Below are 23,153 nucleotides of genomic sequence, written 5' to 3'. Positions count from 1 at the left end.
TCTCTGGCTCCCTCTCTCCGGCTCCATCTCTCTCTCTGTCTCTCCCTTTCTCCGTCTCTCTCCCTCTCTCTCCCCCTCTCTCCCCCTCTCCCTCTCGCCCTCCTCTCTCTCCCCTCTCTCTCCCTCTCCTCCTCTCCCCCTCTCCCCCTCTCCCCTCTCTTCTCCCCTCTCTCCCCCTCTCCCCTCTCCCCTCTCTCCCCTTTCCCACCCCTTTCTCCTCCCCTCTCTCTCGCTCTTTCTCTCGTCCTCTCTCTATCCGTCTCTCCGCCCTCCCTCTCTCTCTCCACCCTTTTTCTCCACTCGCTTTCTCCTCTCTCCCCTCTGTCACCTCTCTCTGTAGTCTCTGACCCTCTCTCAGACCTGTCTCGTTTCTCCTCCCCTCTCCTCCCCTCTCTCCCCCCCTCTCTCCCCTCTCCCTCTCCCTCTCTCCCCCCTCTCCCCTCTCTCTCCTCTATATCTCCCTACACCCCTCCCTCTCGCTCTGTAACTCCCACCTCCTCTCCCCCCCCCCTCTCCCCTCTCCCCCCTCTTTCCCTCCTCTCCTCTCCCCTCTCCCCCTCCCTCCCCTCCTCTCTCCCCACCCTCTCCTCACTCGCTCCCCCTCTCCCTACCCCTTCCCGCTCAGCGACGCTGCGAGGTCTCGTTACCGCCGCCTCTCGACCATTGGCGCCCACCTCCCGTTGCTGTACGCCCCGTCTCCACCCACCCTGACCCACAGCTGAGGAGGTCTCTTGCTGGTCCTCTCCACCTGCACCACGCTCCTGCCACCAGAGATATCCCCTACCTCTGGCCCAACCACTTGCAGCCTCTCGCAGACGAAGCCCGGACCAAATCCACCGACCAACCTCCCTTCCATTTTTCCGTTTCATGTTCGGTTCCGGTTATTGTCCCGAGGTACAACGTCATGTTGCATGGTAACCAGACAGTACCTCGACCCAAAACGTCGCCCACTCCTTCTCTCCTGCCTGTCCCGCTGAGTTACTCCAGCATTTTGTGTCTACCTTCGTTTTAAACCAGCATCTGCAGTTCCTTCCTACCCACAAACCAGCCTCCCTTCCATCGACTCCATCTACACCCCACGCAGCCTCGGCAAGGCCAGCAGCATCATCAAGGAACAGTCTCACCCCCGGCCACTCCCTCTTCTTCCCCCTCCCATCGGGCAAGAGGTACAGAAGTGTGAAACCACACACCACCGGCCTCATCTTCCCATCTCCTCCTCTGTTGTCTTTCCGCAGAGACCGTAACTCCCTGGTCAATTCGTACCTTCCCACCCAAACCACCCACTCTCCGGGCACTTTCCCTTGCAACCGCTAGAAATGCTACACTTGTCACTTTACCTCCCCCCTCGACTCCATCCAAGGACCCAAGCAGTCGTTCCAGGTGACGCAGAGGTTCACCTGCACCTCCTCCAACCTCATCTATTGCATCCGCTGCTCTAGGTGTCAACTGCTCTACATCGGTGAGACCAAGCGCAGGCTTGGCGATCGATTCGCCCAACACCTCCGCTCAGTTCGCATTAACCAACCTGATCTCCCGGTGGCTCAGCACTTCAACTCCCCCTCCCATTCCCAATCCGACCTTTCTGTCCTGGGCCTCCTCCATGGCCAGAGTGAGTCCCACCGCAAATTGGAGGAGCAGCACCTCATATTTCACTTGGGCAGTTTACACCCCAGCGGTATGAACATTGACTTCTCCAATTTCAGGTAGTCCCTGCTTTCTCCCTCCTTCCCTTCCCCTTCCCAGCTCTCCCACAGCCCACTGTCTCCGCCTCTTCCTTTCTTCTTCCCACCCCCCCCCCCCATCCCACATCAGTCTGAAGAAGGGCCTCGACCTGAAACGTCGCCTATTCCTTCGCTCCACAGATGCTGCCTCACCCGCTGAGTTTCTCCAGCATTTTTGTCTACCTCCAGATTCAGGGACAGTTTCTTCCCGGCTGTTATCAGGCAACTGAACCGTCCTCTCACCAACTAGACAGCGGTCCTGACCTCCCATCCACCTCATTGGAGACCCTCAGACTATCTTTTACCTTGCACTAAACATTATTCCCTTTATCCTATATCTGTACACTGTGGACGGCTCGATTGTAATCATGTATTGCCTTTCCGCTGACTGGTTAGCGTGCAACAAAAGCTTTTCACTGTACCTCAGTACACGTGACAATAAACTACACTGAACTGAAAGAAAAAAATGCTGTCATAAAATATCCCTGGTCAGTGTAGGATAGTGTTAGTGTGCGGGGATCACTGGTCGGCACACACTCGGTGGGCCGAAGGGCCTGTTTCCATGCTGTATCTGTAAATGAAACTAAACACTTCTTCTGATCTCCCTCTTTTCCTTCCAGTTATGATTCTCCCAATAATGGACACGGATAAAGGAGCAGTTATTGGCGTGATTCTGGTAAGGAAATGTCTTCATTTCATTATAGTGGCGCAGCGGTAGAGTTGCTGCCTCACTGCGCCGGAGACCCGGGTTCCATCCCGACCTCGGCTGCTGTCTGTACGGAGTTTGTACGTTCTCCCCGTGACCTGCGTGGGTTTTCTCCGAGATCTTCTGTTTCTTCCCCCCAACATTTACACCAGGCCGATTAACCTGCAAACCCGCACGTCTTTGGAGTGTGGGAGGAAAGCGAAGATCTCGGAGAAAACCCACGCAGGTCACGGGGAGAACGTGCAAACTCCACACAGACAGCACCCGTAGTCGGGGTCGAACCCGGGTCTCTGGTGCTTTAAGGCAGCTATCCATGTTCTCCACAAATGCTGCCTGACCCGCTGAGTTACTCCAGCACTCTGTGAAACGTCACCTATCCATGTTCTCCACAAATGCTGCCTGACCCGCTGAGTTACTCCAGCACTCTGTGAAACGTACCTATCCATGTTCTCCACAAATGCTGCCTGACCCGCTGAGTTACTCCAGCACTCTGCGTCCTTTTTGCCTACGTTTATAGTTACTTGTGTCCAGCCTTCTTAGTTTAAAGATACAGCATGGAAACAGGCCCTTCGGCCCACTAAGTCCATGATGACTAACAATCAAAGTCAAAGTCAACTTTATTCATCACATGCACCTGAAGGTGCAGTGAAATGAATTTGCCAGCAGCGATACACTTTAAAAGAACATACAATACACAATAAGATTGAACACAAACATCCACCACAGCATTCTTCACTGTGGTGAAAGGCAACAAAGTTCAGCCAGTGGTCGGGGCCATGAACCCTCCGTAGTCGCCGCTAGGGACGGCCTGATGTACAGGCCCTCTCGTCGGGACGATCAAAACTCCGATGTCGGGATGGTCAAACACACTCCGCGGTTTGCAGGTTCCGAATTGGCACTTTGTTACCGGAGACCGCAGCTTCAGGATGTTATAGGCCACAGGCCGGCGGTCGGAGATCTTCTCCGGTGACCCCCAGCAAGGGATCCCAGATTCCGGACGGTAAGTCCACGCCCCCGCCCGCGGCTAGAAGCTCCACAGACCACAGCCCCATGATGCCAAAGCCACCAGGCCAGCGATCGGAGCACTCCTCTCTGGCGACCCCCGGCAAGGGTTCGCCCGCTCCACGATGGAAAAGTCCACGCTGCGCCCGCCGCTGAAGCTCCGGGCTCGACTCCGGGAAAGGCCGCTCCAATCCAAGCTGTTAGGCCGCGAGGGAGGCGGCGTGGAAAAAGTCGCCTCTCTGTCGAGGAGGCGACCGAAAGCGGTTCCCCACCACCCCCCGCACAAGGCACACCGAGAGACGAGTACACTAGTCCTATCCTACACACAGTAGGGACAATTTACAGAAGCCAATTGACCTACAAACATACACGTCTTTGGAGTGTGGTAGGAATCCGGAGCACCCGGAGAAAACCCACGCCGACCATCGATCATCAGTTCACGCTGGGTCTATGTGTAGGAAGATGCTGGTTTACTCCAAAGATAGACACAAAGTGCTGGAGTAACTCAAAGGATCAGGCTGCATCTCTGGAGACAATAGACAATAGATGCAGGAGTAGGCCATTCGGCCCTTCGAGCCAGCACTGCCATTCAATGTGATCATGGCTGATCATCCACAATCAGTACCCCGTTCCTGCCTTCTCCCCATACCCCCTGACTCCGCTATCTTTAAGAGCCCTATCTAGCTCTCTCTTGAAAGTATCCAGAGAACCTGCCAACCGGCCTCCACCGCCCTCTGAGGCAGAGAATTCCACAGACTCACAACTCTCTGTGTGAAAAAGTGTTTCCTCGTCTCCGTTCTAAATGGCTTACCCCTTATTATTCAACTGTGGCCCCTGGTTCTGGACTCCCCCAACATCGGGAACATGTTTCCCGCCTCTAGCGTGTCCTACTCCTGCACCTATTTTCCATGTTCCTATGTTTCTACTCTGGGTAAAAGACTCTTTGCATTCATCACATCTATTCCCTTTGCGATTTTATCCACTTTATAGGATCAACCGTTATAGGATCTATTAAATCTTTCCCCTCTCACCTTAAACCCATGTTCCCTGGTTCCCAGGGCCTGTACTCACTGGAGTTTAGAAGAATGATGGGGTGGGGACGGGGGACGGACGTCTATGGAATTCTCTGCCTCAGATGGCGGTGGAGGCCGGTTCTCTGGATACTTTCAAGAGAGAGCTAGATAGGGCTCTTAAAGATAGCGGAGTCAGGGGATATGGCGAGAAGGCAGGAACGGGGTACTGATTGGGGATGATCAGCCATGATCACATTGAATGGTGATGCTGGCTCGAAGGGCCGAATGGCCTACTCCTGCACCTATTGTCTATTGACCTCATTGAAACTTACCGACTGGTGAAAGGCCTGGATAGAGTGGATGTGGAGAGGATGTTTCCATTAGGGGGAGAGTCTTGGACCAGAGGGCACAGCCTCAGAATTAAAGGACGTTCCTTTAGGAAGGAGATGAGGAGGAATTAGGGTGGTGAATCTGTGGAATTCTTTGCCACAGACGGCTGTGGAGGCCAAGTCATTGGATATGTTTTAAGGCAGAGATAGATAGATTCTTGGTGTTCAAGAAGGAACTGCAGATGCTGGAAGATTGAAGGTACACAAAAATGCTGTAAAAACTCAGCGGGTGCAGCAGCATCTATGGAGCGAAGGAAATAGGTGACGTTTCAGGCCGAAACCCTACTTCAGACCTATAGATAGATTCTTGATGAGTACGGGTGTCTGGGGTTATGGGGAGAATGACAATAGACAACAGGTGCAGGCCCTTCGAGCCAGCATCGCCATTCAATGTGATCATGGTTGATCATCCCCAATCAGTACCCCGTTCCTGCCTTCTCCCCATATCCCCTGACTCCGCTATTTTTAAGAGCCCTATCTAGCTCTCTATTGAAAGTATCCAGAGAACCGGCCTCCACCGCCCTCTGAGGCAGAGAATTGCACAGACTCACAACTCTCTGTGAGAAAAAGTGTTTCCTCGTCTCCATTTTAAATGGCTTAGTCCTAATGGGGTTAGGAGGGAGAGATAGGCCAGCCATGATTGAATGGCGAAGAAGACTTGATGGGCCGAATGGCCTAATTCTGCTCCTACCACATGTACTTGCCCTCGGTAAAAGTCTCACCCCGTCTCTTCCTCCAGGTTTATTCTGGCCCGTTGCATGACCTTGATGACCCCTGCCTACGGATACTGGAGAGACACGTGAGTAGATGGAAGGAATTTCCGAAATTCCCAAGACTTAATCCCAGCTACGTCACTTAGTCCTCTCGCCCTCCCCCCCCTCCCTACTCCCCATTTTGGAGGCAGAGCGGACAGTGCAAACTCTGCGGGCCGAAGGGCCTCTTTCCCCACTGTATCTCTCAACTAGACTAAACTAAGCTAAACTAAACTAAGCGATGAATGAAACTGAACCAAACTATAAACTGAACTAATTAACTCAACTTAACTCAACTAACCTAAACTAAGCTAACCCATTCATAACTCACTGACTTCATCAACTTCATGACTAATTTCCATCCTGCACTCAAATTCAAGAATCAAGAGTCAAGAGTGTTTGTTCAAGAAGGAACTGCAGATGCTGGAAAATCGAAGGAAGACAAAATTGCTGGAGAAACTCAGCGGGTGCAGCAGCATCTATGGAGCAAAGGAAATAGGCAACGTTTCGGGCCGAAACCCTTCTTCAGACTGATAGGAGGTGGCGGGGAGAAGGAAGGAAAAGGGGGGAGGAGGAGCCCGAGGGCTGAGGAAGGGGAGGAGACAGCAAGGGCTAACAAAATTGGGGGGGGGCTGGGTGGAAGAAGAAAGGAAGAGGAGGAGCCAGATGGCTGAGGGAGAGCTGAGAAGCGGAGGAGACAGCAAGACAGCAATTGGAGAAGTCAATGTTCATGCCACTAGGGTGCAGACTGCCCAAGCGGAATATGAGGTGCTGCTCCTCCAGTTTCCGGTGGTGCTCGCTCTGGCCATGGAGGAGGCCCAGGACAGAAAGGTCGGATTCGATAAGAAGGAACTGCAGATGCTGGAAAATCGAAGGTAGACAACAAGAAGGAACTGCAGATGCAGAGGCAGTCGAGAGTGTTTTATTGTCATATATACCGGACGGGACAATGAAATTCTTACTTGCTGCAGCACAACAGAATATGTGAACATGTAAACATTGTATGTAACGGGCGAAGAGAAAAAGTTCAATAAATAACAAATATAGTGCAAATAACAAATAATAGTATAGTCTTTTGCAGTTCAGAGCTCAGAGCTTATTCGTTGATGTGTTTCATAGCCTGATGGCCGTGGGGAAGCGGTTGTTCCTGAACCTGGACGTTACAGCCTTCAGGCTCCTGTACCTCCTTCAGTGGTGAGATGAGTGTGTGGCCAGGATGGTGTGGGTCATTGATGATGTTGTCTGCTTTTTTGAGGCAGCGACTTCGATAGATCCCTTTTCACGGTGGGGAGGTCAGAGCCGGTGATGGACTGGGCAGTGGTCACAATTTTCTGCAGTCTTTTCCGCTCCTGGACGTTCAAGTTGCCGAACCGGGCCACGATGCAACCGGCCAGTGTGCTGTCTACTGTGCACCTGTAGAAGTTCAGGAAAATCCTCAATGACATACCGACTCTCCGTAATCTTCTCAGGCAGTAGAGTCGCTGATGTGCCTTCTTTATAATTACATCGGTGTGCTGGGTCCAGGAAAGATTTTCTGATATATGCACGCCCAGGAATTTGAAGTTCTTGACCCTCTCCACCATGTAATGTTGATGTAAACAGGATTGTGGGTCCTCATTCTTCCCCTACTAAAGTCCACAATCAGTCCCTTGGTTTTGCTGGTGTTGAGAGCCAGGTTATTGTGCTGGCAACCATTTGGTCAGTTGATCGATCTCTCTTCTATACTCTGACTCATCACCATCGGTGTTTCGTCCCACAACAGTATTGTCATCAGCGAACTTGACGATGGAGTTCGCACTATGACTGGCTAGACAGTCATGAGTATAGAGTGAGTACAGCAGGGGGGCTGAGCACGCTGCCTTGAGGTGCTCCCGTACTAATTGCTACTGAGGATGAAGTGTTTCCTCCAATTCGAACAGACTGTGGTCTGTGGATGAGGAAGTCGAGGATCCAATTGTAGAGGGATGCGCAGAGACCCAGTTCCGTGAGCTTGGTAACCAGCTTTTTTTTTTTTTTTTTTTTGAAATCAAAAATATTTATTCAAATATTAATATAGTATTTACAATACAATAAAACAAAACACCACCATAATACAAGACGAACAAATATGCTAAGCAACTGCTAAACAATTATATTGCAATCCTTGTCAAGGATACATTCAACACCCTGCGGAGCCCAGCGGTCCCGGAACTCCCACAGGGTGCCCGTAGAGAGGGCGTATTCCTTTTCTTTCCACACCCGGGCACGGACGTAACCCCGGAAAAGGGGCAGGCAGCCGGCTCGGGTAGAGCCCTCCAACGTCTGGCGCCTTGACTCGCGGATGGCCAGCTTGGCCAGGCCCAGGACCAACCCAACCAGGACATCTTCAGCCCCAAACCCTCTCCCCTACGCACAGGGTGTCCAAAGATGAGGATGGTGGGTGAAAAATGCAGCCAGAAGGCAAGGAGCAGCCCCTTTAGATATTGAAACAGGGGCTGCAGCCTCACACACTCCATATACACGTGGTACACAGACTCTTCCAGCCCGCAACAGTAGCAGGCGGCTGGCGAGTCTGTGAACCGCGAGAGAAACAGGTTGCAGGGAACACCTCGGTGCAATACCCTCCACCCCAGGTCCCCAATGTAGAGGGGGAGAATCCCTGCGTAGAGGGACCCCCACTGGGGGGAGGAGGAGCCCGAGGGCTGAGGAAGGGGAGGAGACAGCAAGGGCTAACAAAATGGGGGGGGGGGGGGGGTGGAAGAAGAAAGGAAGAGGAGAAGCCAGAGGGCTGAGGGAGAGTTGAGAAGCGGAGGAGACAGCAAGACAGCAATTGGAGAAGTCAATGTTCATGCCGCTAGGGTGCTGACTGCCCAAGCGGAATATGAGGTGCTGCTCCTCCAGTTTCCGGTGGTGCTCACACTGGCCATGGAGGAGGCCCAGGACAGAAAGGTCGGATTCGGTAAGAAGGAACTGCAGATGCTGGAAAATCGAAGGTAGACAACAAGAAGGAACTGCAGATGCAGATGCAGTCGAGAGTGTTTTATTGTCATATGTCCCGGACGGGACAATGAAATTCTTACTTGCTGCAGCACAGCAGAATATGTGAATATGTAAACATTGTATGTAACGGGCGAAGAGAAAAAGTTCAATAAATAACAAATATAGTGCAAATAACAAATAATAGTATAGTCTTTTGCAGTTCAGAGCTCAGAGCTTATTCGTTGATGTGTTTAATAGCCTGATGGCTGTGGGGAAGCGGTTGTTCCTGAACCTGAACGTTACAGTCTTCAGGCTCCTGTACCTCCTTCCCGATGGCAGCAGTGGTGAGATGAGTGTGTGGCCAGGATGGTGTGGGCCATTGATGATGTTGTCTGCCTTTTTGAGGCAGCAACTTCGATAGATCCCATTTCACGGTGGGGAGGTCAGAGCCGGTGATGGACTGGGCAGTGGTCACAACTTTCTGCAGTCTTTTCTGCTCCTGGACGTTCAAGTTGCTGAACCAGGCCACGATGCAACCAGTCAGTGTGCTGTCTACTGTGCACCTGTAGAAGTTCAGGAAAATCCTCAATGACATACCGACTCTCCATAATCTTCTCAGGAAGTAGAGTCGCTGATGTGCCTTCTTTATAATTACATCGGTGTGCTGGGTCCAGGAAAGATTTTCTGATATATGCACGCCCAGGAATTTGAAGTTCTTGACCCTCCCCACCATCGTCCCGTTGATGTAAACAGGATTGTGGATCCTCATTCTTCCCCTACTAAAGTCCACAATCAGTCCCTTGGTTTTGCTGGTGTTGAGAGCCACCATCGGTGTTTCGTCCCACAACAGTGTTGTCATCAGCGAACTTGATGATGGAGTTCGCACTATGACTGGCTAGGCAGTCATGAGTATAGAGTGAGTACAGCAGGGGGGGCTGAGCACTCAGCCTTGAGGTGCTCCCGTACTAATTGCTACTGAGGATGAAGTGTTTCCTCCAATTCGAACAGACTGTGGTCTGTGGATAAGGAAGTCGAGGATCCAATTGTAGAGGGATGCGCAGAGGCCCAGTTCCGTGAGCTTGGTAACCAGCTTTTTTTTTTTTTTTTTTTAAATCAAAAATATTTATTCAAATATTAATATAGTATTTACAATACAATAAAACAAAACACCACCATAATACAAGACGAACAAATATGCTAAGCAACTGCTAAACAATTATATTGCAATCCTTGTCAAGGATACATTCAACACCCTGCGGAGCCCAGCGGTCCCGGAACTCCCACAGGGTGCCCACACAGGGCGTATTCCCTTTCCATCCACACCCGGGCACGGACGTATCCCCGGAAAAGGGACAGGCAGCCGGCCCGGGTAGAGCAATCCAATGTCTGGCGCCGTGACTCGCGGATGGCCAGCTTGGCCAGGCCCAGGAGCAACCCAACCAGGACATCTTCAGCCCCAAACCCTCTCCCCTACGCACAGGGTGTCCAAAGATGAGGATGGTGGGTGAAAAATGCAGCCAGAAGGCAAGGAGCAGCCCCTTTAGATATTCAAACAGTGGCTGCAGCCTCACGCACTCCATGTACACGTGGTACACAGACTCTTCCAGCCCGCAAAAGTGGCAGGCGGCTGGCGAGTCTGTGAACCGCGAGAGAAACAGGTTGCAGGGAACTCCTCGGTGCAATACCCTCCACCCCAGGTCCCCAATGTAGAGGGGGAGAATCCCTGCGTCGAGGGACCCCCACTGGGGACCCCCCTCGCGACCGGAAGGCAACACTGACCGCCACTTGGTGGCTGGACGGTGGACCAGGGCGAGGAAGTGCAGGGTGTGGAGGAGGAGCCTGTACAAGACACGCCTCCCTGCGTCTTGGAGGAAGACGAAGGGTGTCGAGGAAAGGCGGCTCAAATTGTGTGGGACCGGCTCCCGGGATGGATTACGGTGCCTGGGTCCGATGAATACTTCCGGCTGAGCGGGGGCTTGCTCAACCACAAGTACTCCACAGACAGTCCAAATGGCACGAGTCAAAGTCCAAAGACAAAAAACGAATGGAAGTTCGAGAGAGGGAGGCAAATTGGTGTCGCCTCAAACGCTGATAATGGCGGCTCCCTGCGAAGAACTGCTGCGTCGCCACCTCTTTGCTGGAAAATCTCGGCTCTCCTGCGTTCCCTGGCGAGCTGCTGACCTTCGCAGGCAATCCCAGCTGTTCTTCACCGCTCCCACAGCAACAAAAGGGGACTTGTCTGCAGTTGTTGTTGTTGGAAGCCTCTTATCCCTCCCTCGGTCTTGCCGAGAGAAAGGAGGCTTCGTCGTCAGCTCCAAACACCAAGGCCGCAAAAGAAGGTCGAGATGGTGGAGGTGCAGAAAACCTCCCACACCCCACGAAAACCAGACCGGGCCGGACTGCCCCGACGAGGCAGTAAGTGGGTTGTTCTGGACACAGTTGTACAAGTCCAGAAAGATTTTTCACCCCTCTTTTGGTACACAAAACAGTTTCCTGGCAGGTTGCCAGCCACTGTAGTGGGGGCTACGCAGTCAGTTGATAAGACTGCTCGCAGTCCCAAAACAAGCAGAAAAACTTTCAAACAAGTCTCTGCAGCGTTGCAGCGATACTCCAGGATGTTTATAAGTACCGCTGTACCTCCTCCGAAATCCAGAAAGATGTTTAAATTCACGTATTTTTAGTTTGGCCGGGAGCTCCGCAACACCACACCTCCTCGCGTAACCAGCTTGGTATTAAACACCGAGCTGTAGTCTATGAACAACAGCCTGACATATGACTTTTTGTTGTCCAAGTGGTCCTGTGCGGAGTGGAGAGCCAGTGAGATCGAATCCACCGTTGATCTGTTGTGGCGGTAAGCGAACTGCAGTGGGTCGAGGTTCTTGTCGAGGTAGGAGTTGATTTGCGCCATAATCCACCTCTCAAAGCACTTCATCACCACCGGCGTTAGTGCCACTGGTCGATAGTCATTAAGGCACGTCACCTTACTCTTCTTTGGCACTGGTATAATTGATGCCCTTTTAAAGCAGGTGGGGGCCTCAGCCTCAGAAGTGAGAGGTTGAAAATGTCCGTAAAAACTCCAGCCAGTTGGTCCGCACAGGTCTTGTGAACTCGACCGGGTATACCATCAGGTCCAGGCGCTTTCCGAGGGTTCACCCCCCTGAAGGATTTCCTGACGTCGGCCTCTGTGACTGTAACACCGTCAGGGCGAATGGGGGCTCGGGAAGGCACATCAGTGTCGAACCGTGCGTAGAACGCATTGAGCTCATCAGGGAGTGATGTTTCGCTGTCGTTTGAGCCACCTCCTGATTTCGCCTTGGAGGAGGTGGTGGCATTCAGGCCCCACCACAGTTGCCGAACCTGGACCATCTCCGACATCTCCCTACAGTTTCTAGACCTCACTATCTCCATCGCAGGTAACAGACTACTGACTGACATCCACTACAAACCCACTGACTCCCATGGCTATCTGGACTACACATCTTCCCACCCTGCTTCAATAGACAATAGACAATAGGTGCAGGAGTAGGCCTTTCGGTCCTTCGAGCCAGCACCGCCATTCAATGTAATCATGGCTGATCATCCCCAATCAGTACCCCGTTCCAGCCTTCCCCCCATATCCCCTGACTCCGCTATTTTTAAGAGCCATATCTAGCTCTCCCTTGAAAGCATCGAGAGAACCTGCCTCCACCACCCTCTGAGGCAGAGAATTCCACAGTCACCACTCTCTGTGTGAAAAAGTGTTTCCTCGTCTCCGTTCTAAATTGCTTACTCCTTATTCTTAAACGGTGGCCCCTGGTTCTGGACTCTCCCAACAATGCTTCCTGTAAGGACTCTATCCCAATTCCTCTGTCTACGCCGCATCTGCTCCCAGGATGAGGTGTTCCAAACCAGGGCATTGGTGATGTCCTTATTCTTTAGGGAACGTCCCCTCTTCCATTATAGATGCGGTTCTCACCAGGGTCCCCACGATATCCCGCAGGTCCGCTCTTGCTCCCCGTCCCCCCATTGGTAACAAGGACCGAGTCCCCCTTGTCCTCACCTTCCGCCCCATCAGCCGTCGCATACAACATATAATCCTCCGACATTTTCGCCACCTCCAACGGGATCCCACCACTGGCCGCATCTTCCCATCTCCACCCCTTTCTGCTTTCCGCAGAGACTGTTCCCTCCGCAACTCCCTGGTCAACTCGTCCTTTCCCACCCAAACCACCCCCTCCCCAGGTACTTTCCCCTGCAGCCACAGGAGATGCAACACCTGTCCCTTTACCTCCCCCCCTTGACTCCATCCAAGGACCCAAACAGTCTTTCCAGGTGAGGCAGAGGTTCACCTGCACCTCCTCCAACCTCATCTACTGTATCCGCTGTTCCAGGTGTCAACTTCTCTACATCGGCGAGACCAAGCGCAGGCTTGGCGATCGCTTTGCCCGACACCTCCGCTCAGTCCGTCTTAACCTACCTGATCTCCCGGTGGCTCAGCACTTCAACTCCCCCTCCCATTCCCACACTGACCTTTCTGTCCTGGGCCTCCTCCATTGTCAGAGTGAGGCCCAGCGCAAATTGGAGGAGCAGCACCTCATGTTTTGCTTGGGCAGTTTACACCCCAGCGGTATGAACATTGACTTCTCCAACTTCAGGAAGCCCTTGCTTTCCCTCTCTCCCCATCCCCTCCCCCTTCCCAGTTCTCCCACCAGTCTGACAGTCTCCGACTACATTCTATCCCTGTCCCGCCCCCTCCCCTGGCATCAGTCTGAAGAAGGGCCTCGACCCGAAACGCCACCTAGTCCTTCACTCCATAGATGTTGCCTGTCCCGCTGAGTTCCTCCATTTTTGTCTACCTTCGACTTAAACCAGCATCTGCAGCTCCATCCAACACATACTAAGCTAAACTAATCTATCCTAATCTAAACTAAACTAAATTAAACTAAACTAACTAAACTAATCAACGCAACTAAACTTCTTACTTAGGCCCCCTGCGGGCGTGGCTGACCATGGGTGTCTCCAGGGTGCTATTCCCTATATGGAGGACGCCTGTGCGTGACCTTGTTTAACGTGGGGAGACTGGTGCACAGACAGCCACCCCACGGTCCTTGACAGATCTGGGTCAGGATCCAGTGGCATGGAGTCCAAGACGACCGGAGACCCTTTTCTGCTGCAGCCTTCATCCGCCTTCCCAGCAATTAGGTGCAGGAGTAGGCCATTCGGCCCTTCGAGCCTGCACCGCCATTCAATATGATCATGGCTGATCATCCAACTCAGTATCCCGTACCTGCCTTCTCTCCATACCCCTGATCCCTTTAGCCACAAGGGCCACATCTAACTCGCTCTTAAATATAGCCAATGAACTGTGGCCTCAACTTCCTTCTGCGGCAGAGAATTCCACAGATTCACCACTCTCTGTGTGAAAAAAGTTTTTCTCATCTTGGTCCTAAAGGATTTCCCCCTTATCCTTAAACTGTGACCCCCTTGTTCTGGACTTCCCCAACATCGGGAACAATCTTCCTGCATCTAGCCTGTCCAACCCCCTATCTTCTTGTGTTTGTGGCCCCAGTGACTCAGGAGGGCGTGGGTGGGGGTTGTTGTAGATAGTCTCCCACTCTATGCCAGTTGTGGGGGACATTGGGCTGTGGGAGGGGGGGTTCTGTCGAGACGTCCCCTCTTAGCCACTGACTCTCTCCACTCCCCGCCACAGATCTCCGCGGCCTGCAAGCGCGTACACGCCCTACGCGAGCCTCTCACCTTGAGTAAGCTCAGGACCGAACGCATCGCTGGCACAGACAACGAGATAAACTTTGAAGAACAGGATCAGAAAGTTCTTCAGTTATGTGGTATGTTGCCGTTATGGGAGCGTCTAACCTGTCAGATTTTTGGCCCATATCAATAGACAATAGACAATAGGTGCAGGAGTAGGCCATTCAGCCCTTCGAGTCAGCACCACCATTCAATGGGGGAGGGAGAGAGGGGGGAGGAGGTGGGGGGGTATGGGGGGGGAGGGGGGCAGGATAGGGGATATGGGAGGAGTGTGGGTTTGGAGAGTGATCGGGGGGGGGGGAATGACAGGGGGAGGGGGATGGGTAGGGGATACGGGGTTTGGAGGAATCAGGGAGGGGGTGGGATGGGGGGGGGGGGGAGAAATGGAGGGAGGGGAAGGAAGGGGGGGGGGGGAACAAAGAGCCGAGAGATTAGACCCCACTCAGCCAGCAACCCTGAACGACATCGCACCCATCCACCACAAGGTGGCGCAGCTGGTAGAGTCGGTGCCACACAGCGCCGGAGACCCGGGTTCGATCCCGACTACGGGTGCTGTCTGTACGGAGTTTGCACGTTCTCCCCGTGACCTGCGTGGGGTTTCTTCGAGATCTCCGCTTTCCTCCCACATGCCAAAGACGTGCAGGTTTGTAGGTTAATGGGCTTGGTAAATGTAAAAATTGCCCAATTGTGTGTGTAGGATAGTGTTAGTGTGCGGGGATCGCTGGTCGGCACGGACTCGGTGGGCCGAAGGGCCTGTTTACTTGCTGTATCTCCAAACAAAATTAAATTAAACATAAGGAGCATGCTCACCATTGTCTCTAATTCCAAAGAAGATTGAGTTATTGATCAACACAGCATTTTGCTTCATGAGGGAGATTATTTGCAAATTTCTCATTCATTTGTTGTTTATCTCTCCACATCACCCTCTATATCTCTCGTCTCCCTCTCCCCTGACTCTCAGTCTGAAGAAGGGTCTCGACCGGAAATGTCACCCATTCCATCTCTTCCAGAGATGCTGCCGGTCCCGCTGAGTTACTCCAGCTTCGGTATAAACCAGCATCTGCAGTTCCTTCCAGCACTTAAAATGTTAGGACTTAGACAATAGACAATAGGTGCAGGAGTAGGCCATTCGGCCCTTCGAGCCAGCACCACCATTCAATGTGATCATGGCTGATCATCCCCAATCAGTACCCCGTTCCTGCCTTCTCCCCATATCTATAGGGGGCACCGTCCTGTATGGTATGGCTGCCCAGCCTGCAGCTGTTTGTTTTTCACTCTTTTTTTAATCTTTAGTTAGTTAAAGTGTTTTTGTTCTGGAGTTCTAGTCTTTTTTTTTATGTGGGGGGGGGGGGGGGGGGTGAAAGGGGGGAAACTACTTTCTAGGGTCCCTACCTGGTCAGAGAGGCAGCTTTTCTGCGGGCTGCATTGTCGACCCGTCCTCGCGGCCTACCAGCGGGCCTGGAGCGGCGTTTCCTGTCGGGAACCGCCCAGCACCTCGACTTCAGCGGCGGCACAGCGCTGGAGCGCTATCGCGGAGCGGAGTGGGCGATGCCTTGCCCGGGTCACCGCGCTGGAACTCCAGTGAGCTGAGACCGCCGATAAAAACATCGCGGAGCTGCGGGTCTGAGGAGCGGCCAGCCGCGGGCGGCGGCGCTAACTTTTCATCGGGAGCCTGGGATCTCACGACGAGATCGCCAGTGGTGGAGCTCCATCCGGCGCGGCCTTGTCGTCTTCGGAAGCCGCGGTCTCGAGTAAGGAAACAGCCGTTCCAGGGTTCCCATGCCGCTGAGAGGATTCTCCCGACGCCGGAGCAACATCACCTGGCGAGAACGGCCTGGAACATCGGGCCTCCGTGGAGGCAACTGTGGAGGCCTCAATAGGCCCGACTATGGGTGAACATGGGGATGGGGACTGGACACTGTGCCTTCCCTCATAATGGGAACCATTGTGGGGGGATGTTTTTCATGTTAAAATTCTTTATTATTGTCATGTTTGTATTCTTTTTTTATGTGCTGCATTGGCAACAAGAATTTCACTACACTAGATGTATGTGACTAATAAAATAACCTTTAACCTTTAACCTTTACCTCCTGACTCCGCTATCTTTAAGAGCCCTATCTAGCTCTTTCTTGAAAGCATCCAGAGAACCGGCCTCCACCGCCCTCTCCACAGACTCACAACTCTCTGTGTGAAAAAGTATTTCCTCGTCTCCGTTCTAAATGGCTTACCCCTTATTTTTAAACTGTGGCCCCTGGTTCTGGATTCCCCCAACGTCGGGAACATGTTTCCTGCCTCTAGCGTGTCCAAACCCTTAATAATCTTACATGTTTCAATAAGAATCCCTGTCATCCTTCTAAATTCCAGAGTATACAAGCCCAGATGCTCCATTCTCTCAGCATATGACAGTCCCACCATCCCGGAAATATCCATCTAAACCCTCAGGGATTGGGAAGGCTAGATGCGGGAAAAATGTTCCCGATTTTGGGGGAGTTCAGAACCAGGGGCCACAGTTTAAGAATAAGGGGTAGGCCACTTAGGACTGAGAAACATTTTCACCCAGAGAGTTGTGAATCTGTGGAATTCTCTGCTACAGAAGGCAGTGGAGGCCAATTCACTGGATGTTTTCAAGAGAGAGTAAAGGGCCTGTCGCACGAAGATGCAACTCCATGCGGCAAGCGCGACCTAAAGGGCCTGTCCCACGAGCATGCGACTCCATGCGGCAAGTGCGACCAAACCAGAAGCGGGGGCCGCACGGTGGTCGAGTGAGTGACATGAAGTTCGAGCGAAGTCCGCGGGAAGTTCGCGCATGACGTACGGCGTGCGTAGCGCCGAGGCAGCTGCGGGCCGGCAGGCCGTTGCTACGCAGAATTTTTGAACACGGTCAGTTTTTCGGAGCCCCGTTCGATGTCGGGACCAGCTCCGCACAACTCCATACGGCTCCGTAAATCGAAGTGGGACCGGCCCCGCGAGGCCGTACGGCTCAAGCGACCACGTTAGTTCGCGCTTGCCGCATGGAGTCGCATGCTCGTGGGACAGGCCCTTTAGATTTAGCTCTTAGGACTAACGGAATCAAGGGATATGGGGAGAAAGCAGGAACGGGGTGCTGATTGTGGATGATCAGCCATGATCATATTGAATGGCGGCGGTGCTGGCTCGATGGGCCGAATGGCCTACACTTTCACCCATTTTCTATGTTTCTATGTTTCTAAACCCTTGCCAGTCTTGGCCACAATATTTTGGGCACCGTATCTGCGGAAGGATGTGCTGGCCCTGGAGGTTTACGAGAATGATCCCAGGAATGAGTGGGTTAACATACGATGAGCGTTTGGCGTTTAGAAGAATGAAGGGGGACCTCATTGAAACTTACCGAATGGTGAAAGGCTTGTATAGAGTGGATGTGGAGAGGATGTTTCCACTAGTGGGAGAGTCTAGGACCAGAGGTCGCAGCCTCAGAATTAAAGGACGTTCCTTTAGGAAGGAGATGAGGAGGGATTTCTTGAGACAGAGGGTGGTGAATTTGTGGAATTCTTTGCCACAGACGGCTGTGGAGGCCAAGTCAGTGGATATTTGTAAGGCAGAGATAGATAGATTGGAAGATAAACACAAAAAGCTGGAGTAACTTAGTGGGACAGGCAGCATCTTTGGAGAGAAGGAATTGATAATGTTTCAGGTTGAGACCCTTCTTCAGTATAATTAGTACGGGTGTCATGGGTTATGGGGAGAAGGCAGGAGAATGGGGTTCGGAGGGAGAGATAGATCAGTCATGATTGAATGGCGGAGTAGACTTGATGCACCAAATGGCCTGATTCTACTCCTATCACTTAGAGATTGAGAGTGCATGGTTCCTTGAAGGTTGAGTCGCAGGTAGATAAGGTGGTCAAAAAGGCTTTTGGCACTTTGGCCTTCATCAGTCAGAGTATTGAGTATAGAAGTCGGGAGGTCATGTTGCAGTTGTATAAGACGTTGGTGAGACCGCATTTAGAATATTGTGTTCAGTTCTGGGCACCATGTTATAGGAAAGATATTGTCAAGCTTGAAAGGGTTCAGAAAAGATTTACGAGGATGTTGCCAGGACTAGAGGGTGTGAGCTACAGGGAGAGGTTGAGTAGGCTGGGACTCTATTCCATGGGGCGCAGGAGGATGAGGGGTGATCTTATAAAGGTGTACAAAATCATGAGAGGAATAGATCGGGTAGACGCACAGAGTCTCTTGCCCAGAGTATGGGAATCGAGGACCAGAGGATACAGGTTCAAGGTGAAGGGGAAAAGATTTAATAGGAATCCGAGGGGTAGCTTTTTCACACAGAGGGTGGTGGGTGTATGGAACAAGCTGCCAGAGGAGGTAGTCAAAGCTGGGACTATCCCAACATTTAAGAAACAGTTAGACAGGTACATTGATAGGACAGGTTTGGGGGGATATGGACCAAGCGCAGGCAAGTGGGACTAGTGTAGATGGGACATTGTGGGAGAGTTGGGCTGAAGGGCCGAAGGTTATTTTCATTAGAAACGGGAATAGTGCCGGAGGATTGGCGTACTGCGCATGTTGTTCCATTGTTTAAAAAGGGGTCTAAGAGTAAACCTAGCAATTATAGACCTGTTAGTTTGACGTCAGTGGTGGGCAAATTAATGGAAAGAATACTTAGAGATAATATATATAAGCATCTGGATAAACAGGGTCTGATTAGGAACAGTCAACATGGATTTGTGCCTGGAAGGTCATGTTTGACTAATCTTCTTGAATTTTTTGAAGATGTTACTCGGGAAATTGATGCGGTTAAAGCAGTGGATGTTGTGTATATGGACTTCAGTAAGGCCCTTGACAAGGTTCCTCATGGAAGGTTGGTTAAGAAGGTTCAATGGTTGGGTATTAATGGTGGAGTAGCAAGATGGATTCAACAGTGGCTGAATGGGAGATGCCAGAGAGTAATGGTGGATGGTTGTTTGTCAGGTTGGAGGCCAGTGACTAGTGGCGTGCCACAGGGATCTGTGTTGGGTCCACTGTTGTTTGTCATGTACATCAATGATCTGGATGATGGTGTGGTAAATTGGATTAGTAAGTATGCAGATGATACTAAGATAGGTGGGGTTGCGGGTAATGAAGTAGAGTTTCAAAGTCTACAGAGAGATTTATGCCAGTTGGAAGAGTGGGCTGAAAGATGGCAGATGGAGTTTAATGCTGATAAGTGTGAGGTGCTACATCTTGGCAGGACAAATCAAAATAGGACGTACATGGTAAATGGTAGAGAATTGAAGAATGTAGGTGAACAGAGGGATCTGGGAATAACTGTGCACAGTTCCCCGAAAGTGGAATCTCATGTAGATAGGGTGGTAAAGAAAGCTTTTGGTGTGCTGGCCTTTATAAATCAGAGCATTGAGTATAGAAGTTGGGATGTAATGTTAAAATTGTACAAGGCATTGGTGAGGCCAATTCTGGAGTATGGTGTACAATTTTGGTCGCCTAATTATAGGAAGGATGTCAACAAAATAGAGAGAGTACAGAGGAGATTTACTAGAATGTTGCCTGGGTTTCAACAACTAAGTTACAGAGAAAGGTTGAACAAGTTAGGGCTTTATTCTATGGAGCGCAGAAGGTTAAGGGGGGACTTGATAGAGGTTTTTTAAATGATGAGAGGGATAGACAGAGTTGACGTGGAAAAGCTTTTCCCACTGAGAGTAGGGAAGATTCAAACAAGGGGACATGACTTGAGAATTAAGGGACTGAAGTTTAGGGGTAACATGAGGGGGAACTTCTTTACTCAGAGAGTGGTGGCTGTGTGGAATGAGCTTCCAGTGAAGGTGGTGGAGGCAGGTTCGTTTTTATCATTTAAAAATAAATTGGATAGTTATATGAACGGGAAGGGAATGGAGGGTTATGGTCTGAGCGCAGGTATATGGGACTGGGGGAGATTATGTGTTCGGCACGGACTAGAAGGGCCGAGATGGCCTGTTTCCGTGCTGTAATTGTTATATGTTATATGGTTATATGGTCCTGTTTCCGCACTGTATCACTCTATGACTATGATGCTCTGAGAGGGAAAGATAGATCAGCCGTGATTGAATGGCGGTGCAGACACGATGGGCCGAATGGCTTATTTTCCCTCCTATGTCCTGTGCTATTGAGGGAGTGCAGCGTAGGTTCACCAGGTTAATTCCCGGGATGGCGGGACTGTCATATGCTGAGAGAATGGAGCGGCTGGGCTTGTACACTCTGGAGTTTAGAAGGAAGAGAGGGTTTCTTATGAAACATATAAGATTATTAAGGGTTTGGACACACTAGAGGCAGGAAACATGTTCCCGATGTTGGGGGAGTCCAGAAGCAGGGGCCACAGTCTAAGAATAAGGAGTAAGCCATTTGGAACGGAGACGAGGAAACACTTTGTGGAATTCTCTGCCTCAGAGAAGGCCGGTTCTCTGGATACTTTCAAGAGAGAGCTTGATAGGGCTCTTAAAGATAGCGAAGTCAGGGGATATGGGGAGAAGGCAGGAACGGGGTACTGATGAGGAAAGATTGAAAAGACTAGGCTTGTATTCACTGGAATGTTAGAAGGATGAGGGGGAATGTAAAATGATATAAGGACTGGACAAGCTAGATGCAAGGAAAATGTTCCCAATGTTGGGCGAAGCAGGGGCTACAGTCTTAGGCTATACATATGTTTCTATGTATAGCCTTTCCGCTGACTGGCTAGCGGGCAACAAGGAAGCCTTTCACTGTACCTCGGTACACGTGACAATAGCAATATTAGACTAAGCTGACCTGAAGCTCTGGAATAACGAGTGCCCACTTCACTTCCCACAGGTGAACTGTATGACATCGAAGCCACGTCGCTCCAGTTGAAGATTGTTCAGTATGTAAGTCTTCAGTTTGCTCATTCGTCGGTTCATACGCTCCCGGCCACTCGGCCCATCGATTCTACCCCGCCATTCAATCGTGGCTGACCCTCCCGACCCCCCAGTCTCCTGCCTTCCCCCCGTGACCCCCCGACACCCGTACTAATCAACAATCTGTCAATCCACTCTTTTTCACACCGAGAGTGGTGAGTCTGTGGGATTCTCTGCCTCAGAGGGCGGTGGGCATTTGCAAGAGAGAGCTGGATAGAGCTCTTAAAGATAGCGGAGTCAGGGGATATGGGGAGAAGGCAGGAGGAACGGGGTACTGATTGAGGATGATCAGCCATGATCACATTGAATGGCGGTGCTGGCTCGAAGGGCCGAATGGCCTACTCCTGCACCTATTGTCTATTGTCTATAACACACTGACTTGGCCTCCACAGCCGTCTGTGGCAAATAATTCCACAGATTCGCCACCCTCTGGCTAAAGAAATTTATCTAACGCTCTCTTAAATCCATCCAGTGACTTGGCCTCCACTGCCTTCTGTGGCAGGGAATTCCACAGATTCACAACTCTCTGGTTTAAAACGTTTTTTCTCACCTCAGTCTTAAATGACCTCCCCTTTAGTCTAAGACTGTGGCCCCTGGTTCTGGACTCGCCCAACACTGGGAACATTTCCCCTGCATCTAGCTTGTCCAGTCCTTTTATAATTTTATATGTTTCTATAAGATGCCCCCTCATCCTTCTAAACTCCAGTGAATAGAAGCCTAGTCTTTTCAATCTTTCAATGTGGGGATGTTACATGAAAACAGTTTTTTTTCCCCTTAACTTATTTTTTCCCAAGACAGCTTTTTTTCTGTTTGTCAATTTCCAAAGGGATTTTACGCAGTCAAGCAAAATGGTGTGATAATCAATTTTGCCCCAGTCATAAGGTAATAAGTGATAGGAGCAGAATTAGGCCATTCGGCCCATCAAGTCTACCCCACCATTCAATCATGGCTGATCTACCCCTCTATTCTAACCCCCCTTCTCCCCATAACCCTCGACACCCGTACTAATCAAGAATCTCTGCCTTAAAAAATGTCCACTGACTTGGCCTCCACAGCCTTCTGTGGCAATGAATTCCACAGATTCACCATCCTCTGACTAAAGACAGTCCTGAGGGGGGGGGGGGGGGGGGGGGGGGGGGGGGGGGGGGGGGGGGGGGGGGGGGGGGGGGTTTAATTCTGAGGCTTGTGCACTCTAGTCTGATAGGGTGGGGGTGAGCCTTCCTTATTCAATTGAGGATACTATTCACGGGGGTGGAGGCTGAAAAATGGGGTGGGGGGGGGGGGGGTGGTATTCTAGCTCCCTCCTGGAGGGGGGGGGGGGGGGGGCAAATGGGGGGGGGGGGGGGTCACGTGGGGGGGGGGGACCTCTACTCCATAGGGGGGCCCCACCATTCCACGAATGACTCGGGCTGGGGGGGGGGGGGGGGTCTCTGGGGCCCCTCTATTCTAACCCCTCCCTCTCCAGAGGACACCCTCGTCTGCCTCGTGCCGGGGTGGAAACATGGGGGGGGGGGAAAGGGGCGAGGCGATCCAGTGGGGCAGTGGGTAAGGGGGCATCAAAAAGTGTGCAGTGGGGAGGACTGGGGGCCTCAAGACAGCCAGAGGGTGGCATGATGGGGGAATACAAGAGAGAGACCAGTGGGTAGGCGGGGATTAAAGTGGGGGGGAATGTGAGGATTGGGGGGCAGGAGACTGGGGGGCAGAGGACGGGGTAGAGAAGGGGGCCAGTCGGCCCTTCATCAAAATGACCAGGGGGGGGTTGTAGAGAGACTGGGCCAGGGGGGGAGAGAGGGGAGAAGACAAAAATAAATAGGGGTCCTTCTTTAACTGTTCTGGGGAGGGAGAGGTTGGTTGTCTCGCACCCTGAAGGACTCTAACCACCTGGTCCCTCTCCATTTCGTTCCAGCTGGGGGGCTGGGGGGGGGGGGGGGGGGGGGGAACACTGGGGGTACATCCTTGCCTCATCTGCCGTGGAACCATCCTCTC

At 51.7% G+C, this 23,153-nt stretch overlaps 1 protein-coding gene across 1 annotated transcript in view; it reads left to right on the top strand.

Moving 5' to 3' along the window:
- Positions 1-2,075: 2,075 nt before the first annotated feature.
- The window catches only part of LOC129715111 (cGMP-dependent 3',5'-cyclic phosphodiesterase-like), a 29,205-nt gene continuing 8,127 nt past the window's right edge, over positions 2,076-23,153 (top strand). The window contains exons 1-4 of the mRNA XM_055664981.1: positions 2,076-2,397; positions 5,571-5,630; positions 14,231-14,366; positions 21,085-21,137. Coding sequence (XP_055520956.1) covers positions 2,299-2,397; positions 5,571-5,630; positions 14,231-14,366; positions 21,085-21,137 — 348 coding nt within the window. The 5' untranslated portion in view covers positions 2,076-2,298. The remainder of the gene's footprint in view (positions 2,398-5,570; positions 5,631-14,230; positions 14,367-21,084; positions 21,138-23,153) is intronic.

The sequence above is a fragment of the Leucoraja erinacea genome, unplaced genomic scaffold, assembly GCF_028641065.1.
Source record: "Leucoraja erinacea ecotype New England unplaced genomic scaffold, Leri_hhj_1 Leri_1018S, whole genome shotgun sequence".
Taxonomy (NCBI): Eukaryota; Metazoa; Chordata; class Chondrichthyes; order Rajiformes; family Rajidae; genus Leucoraja; species Leucoraja erinaceus.
Note: the sequence above shows the minus strand (reverse complement) of the source record. Positions and strands in the feature narration are given on the sequence as shown.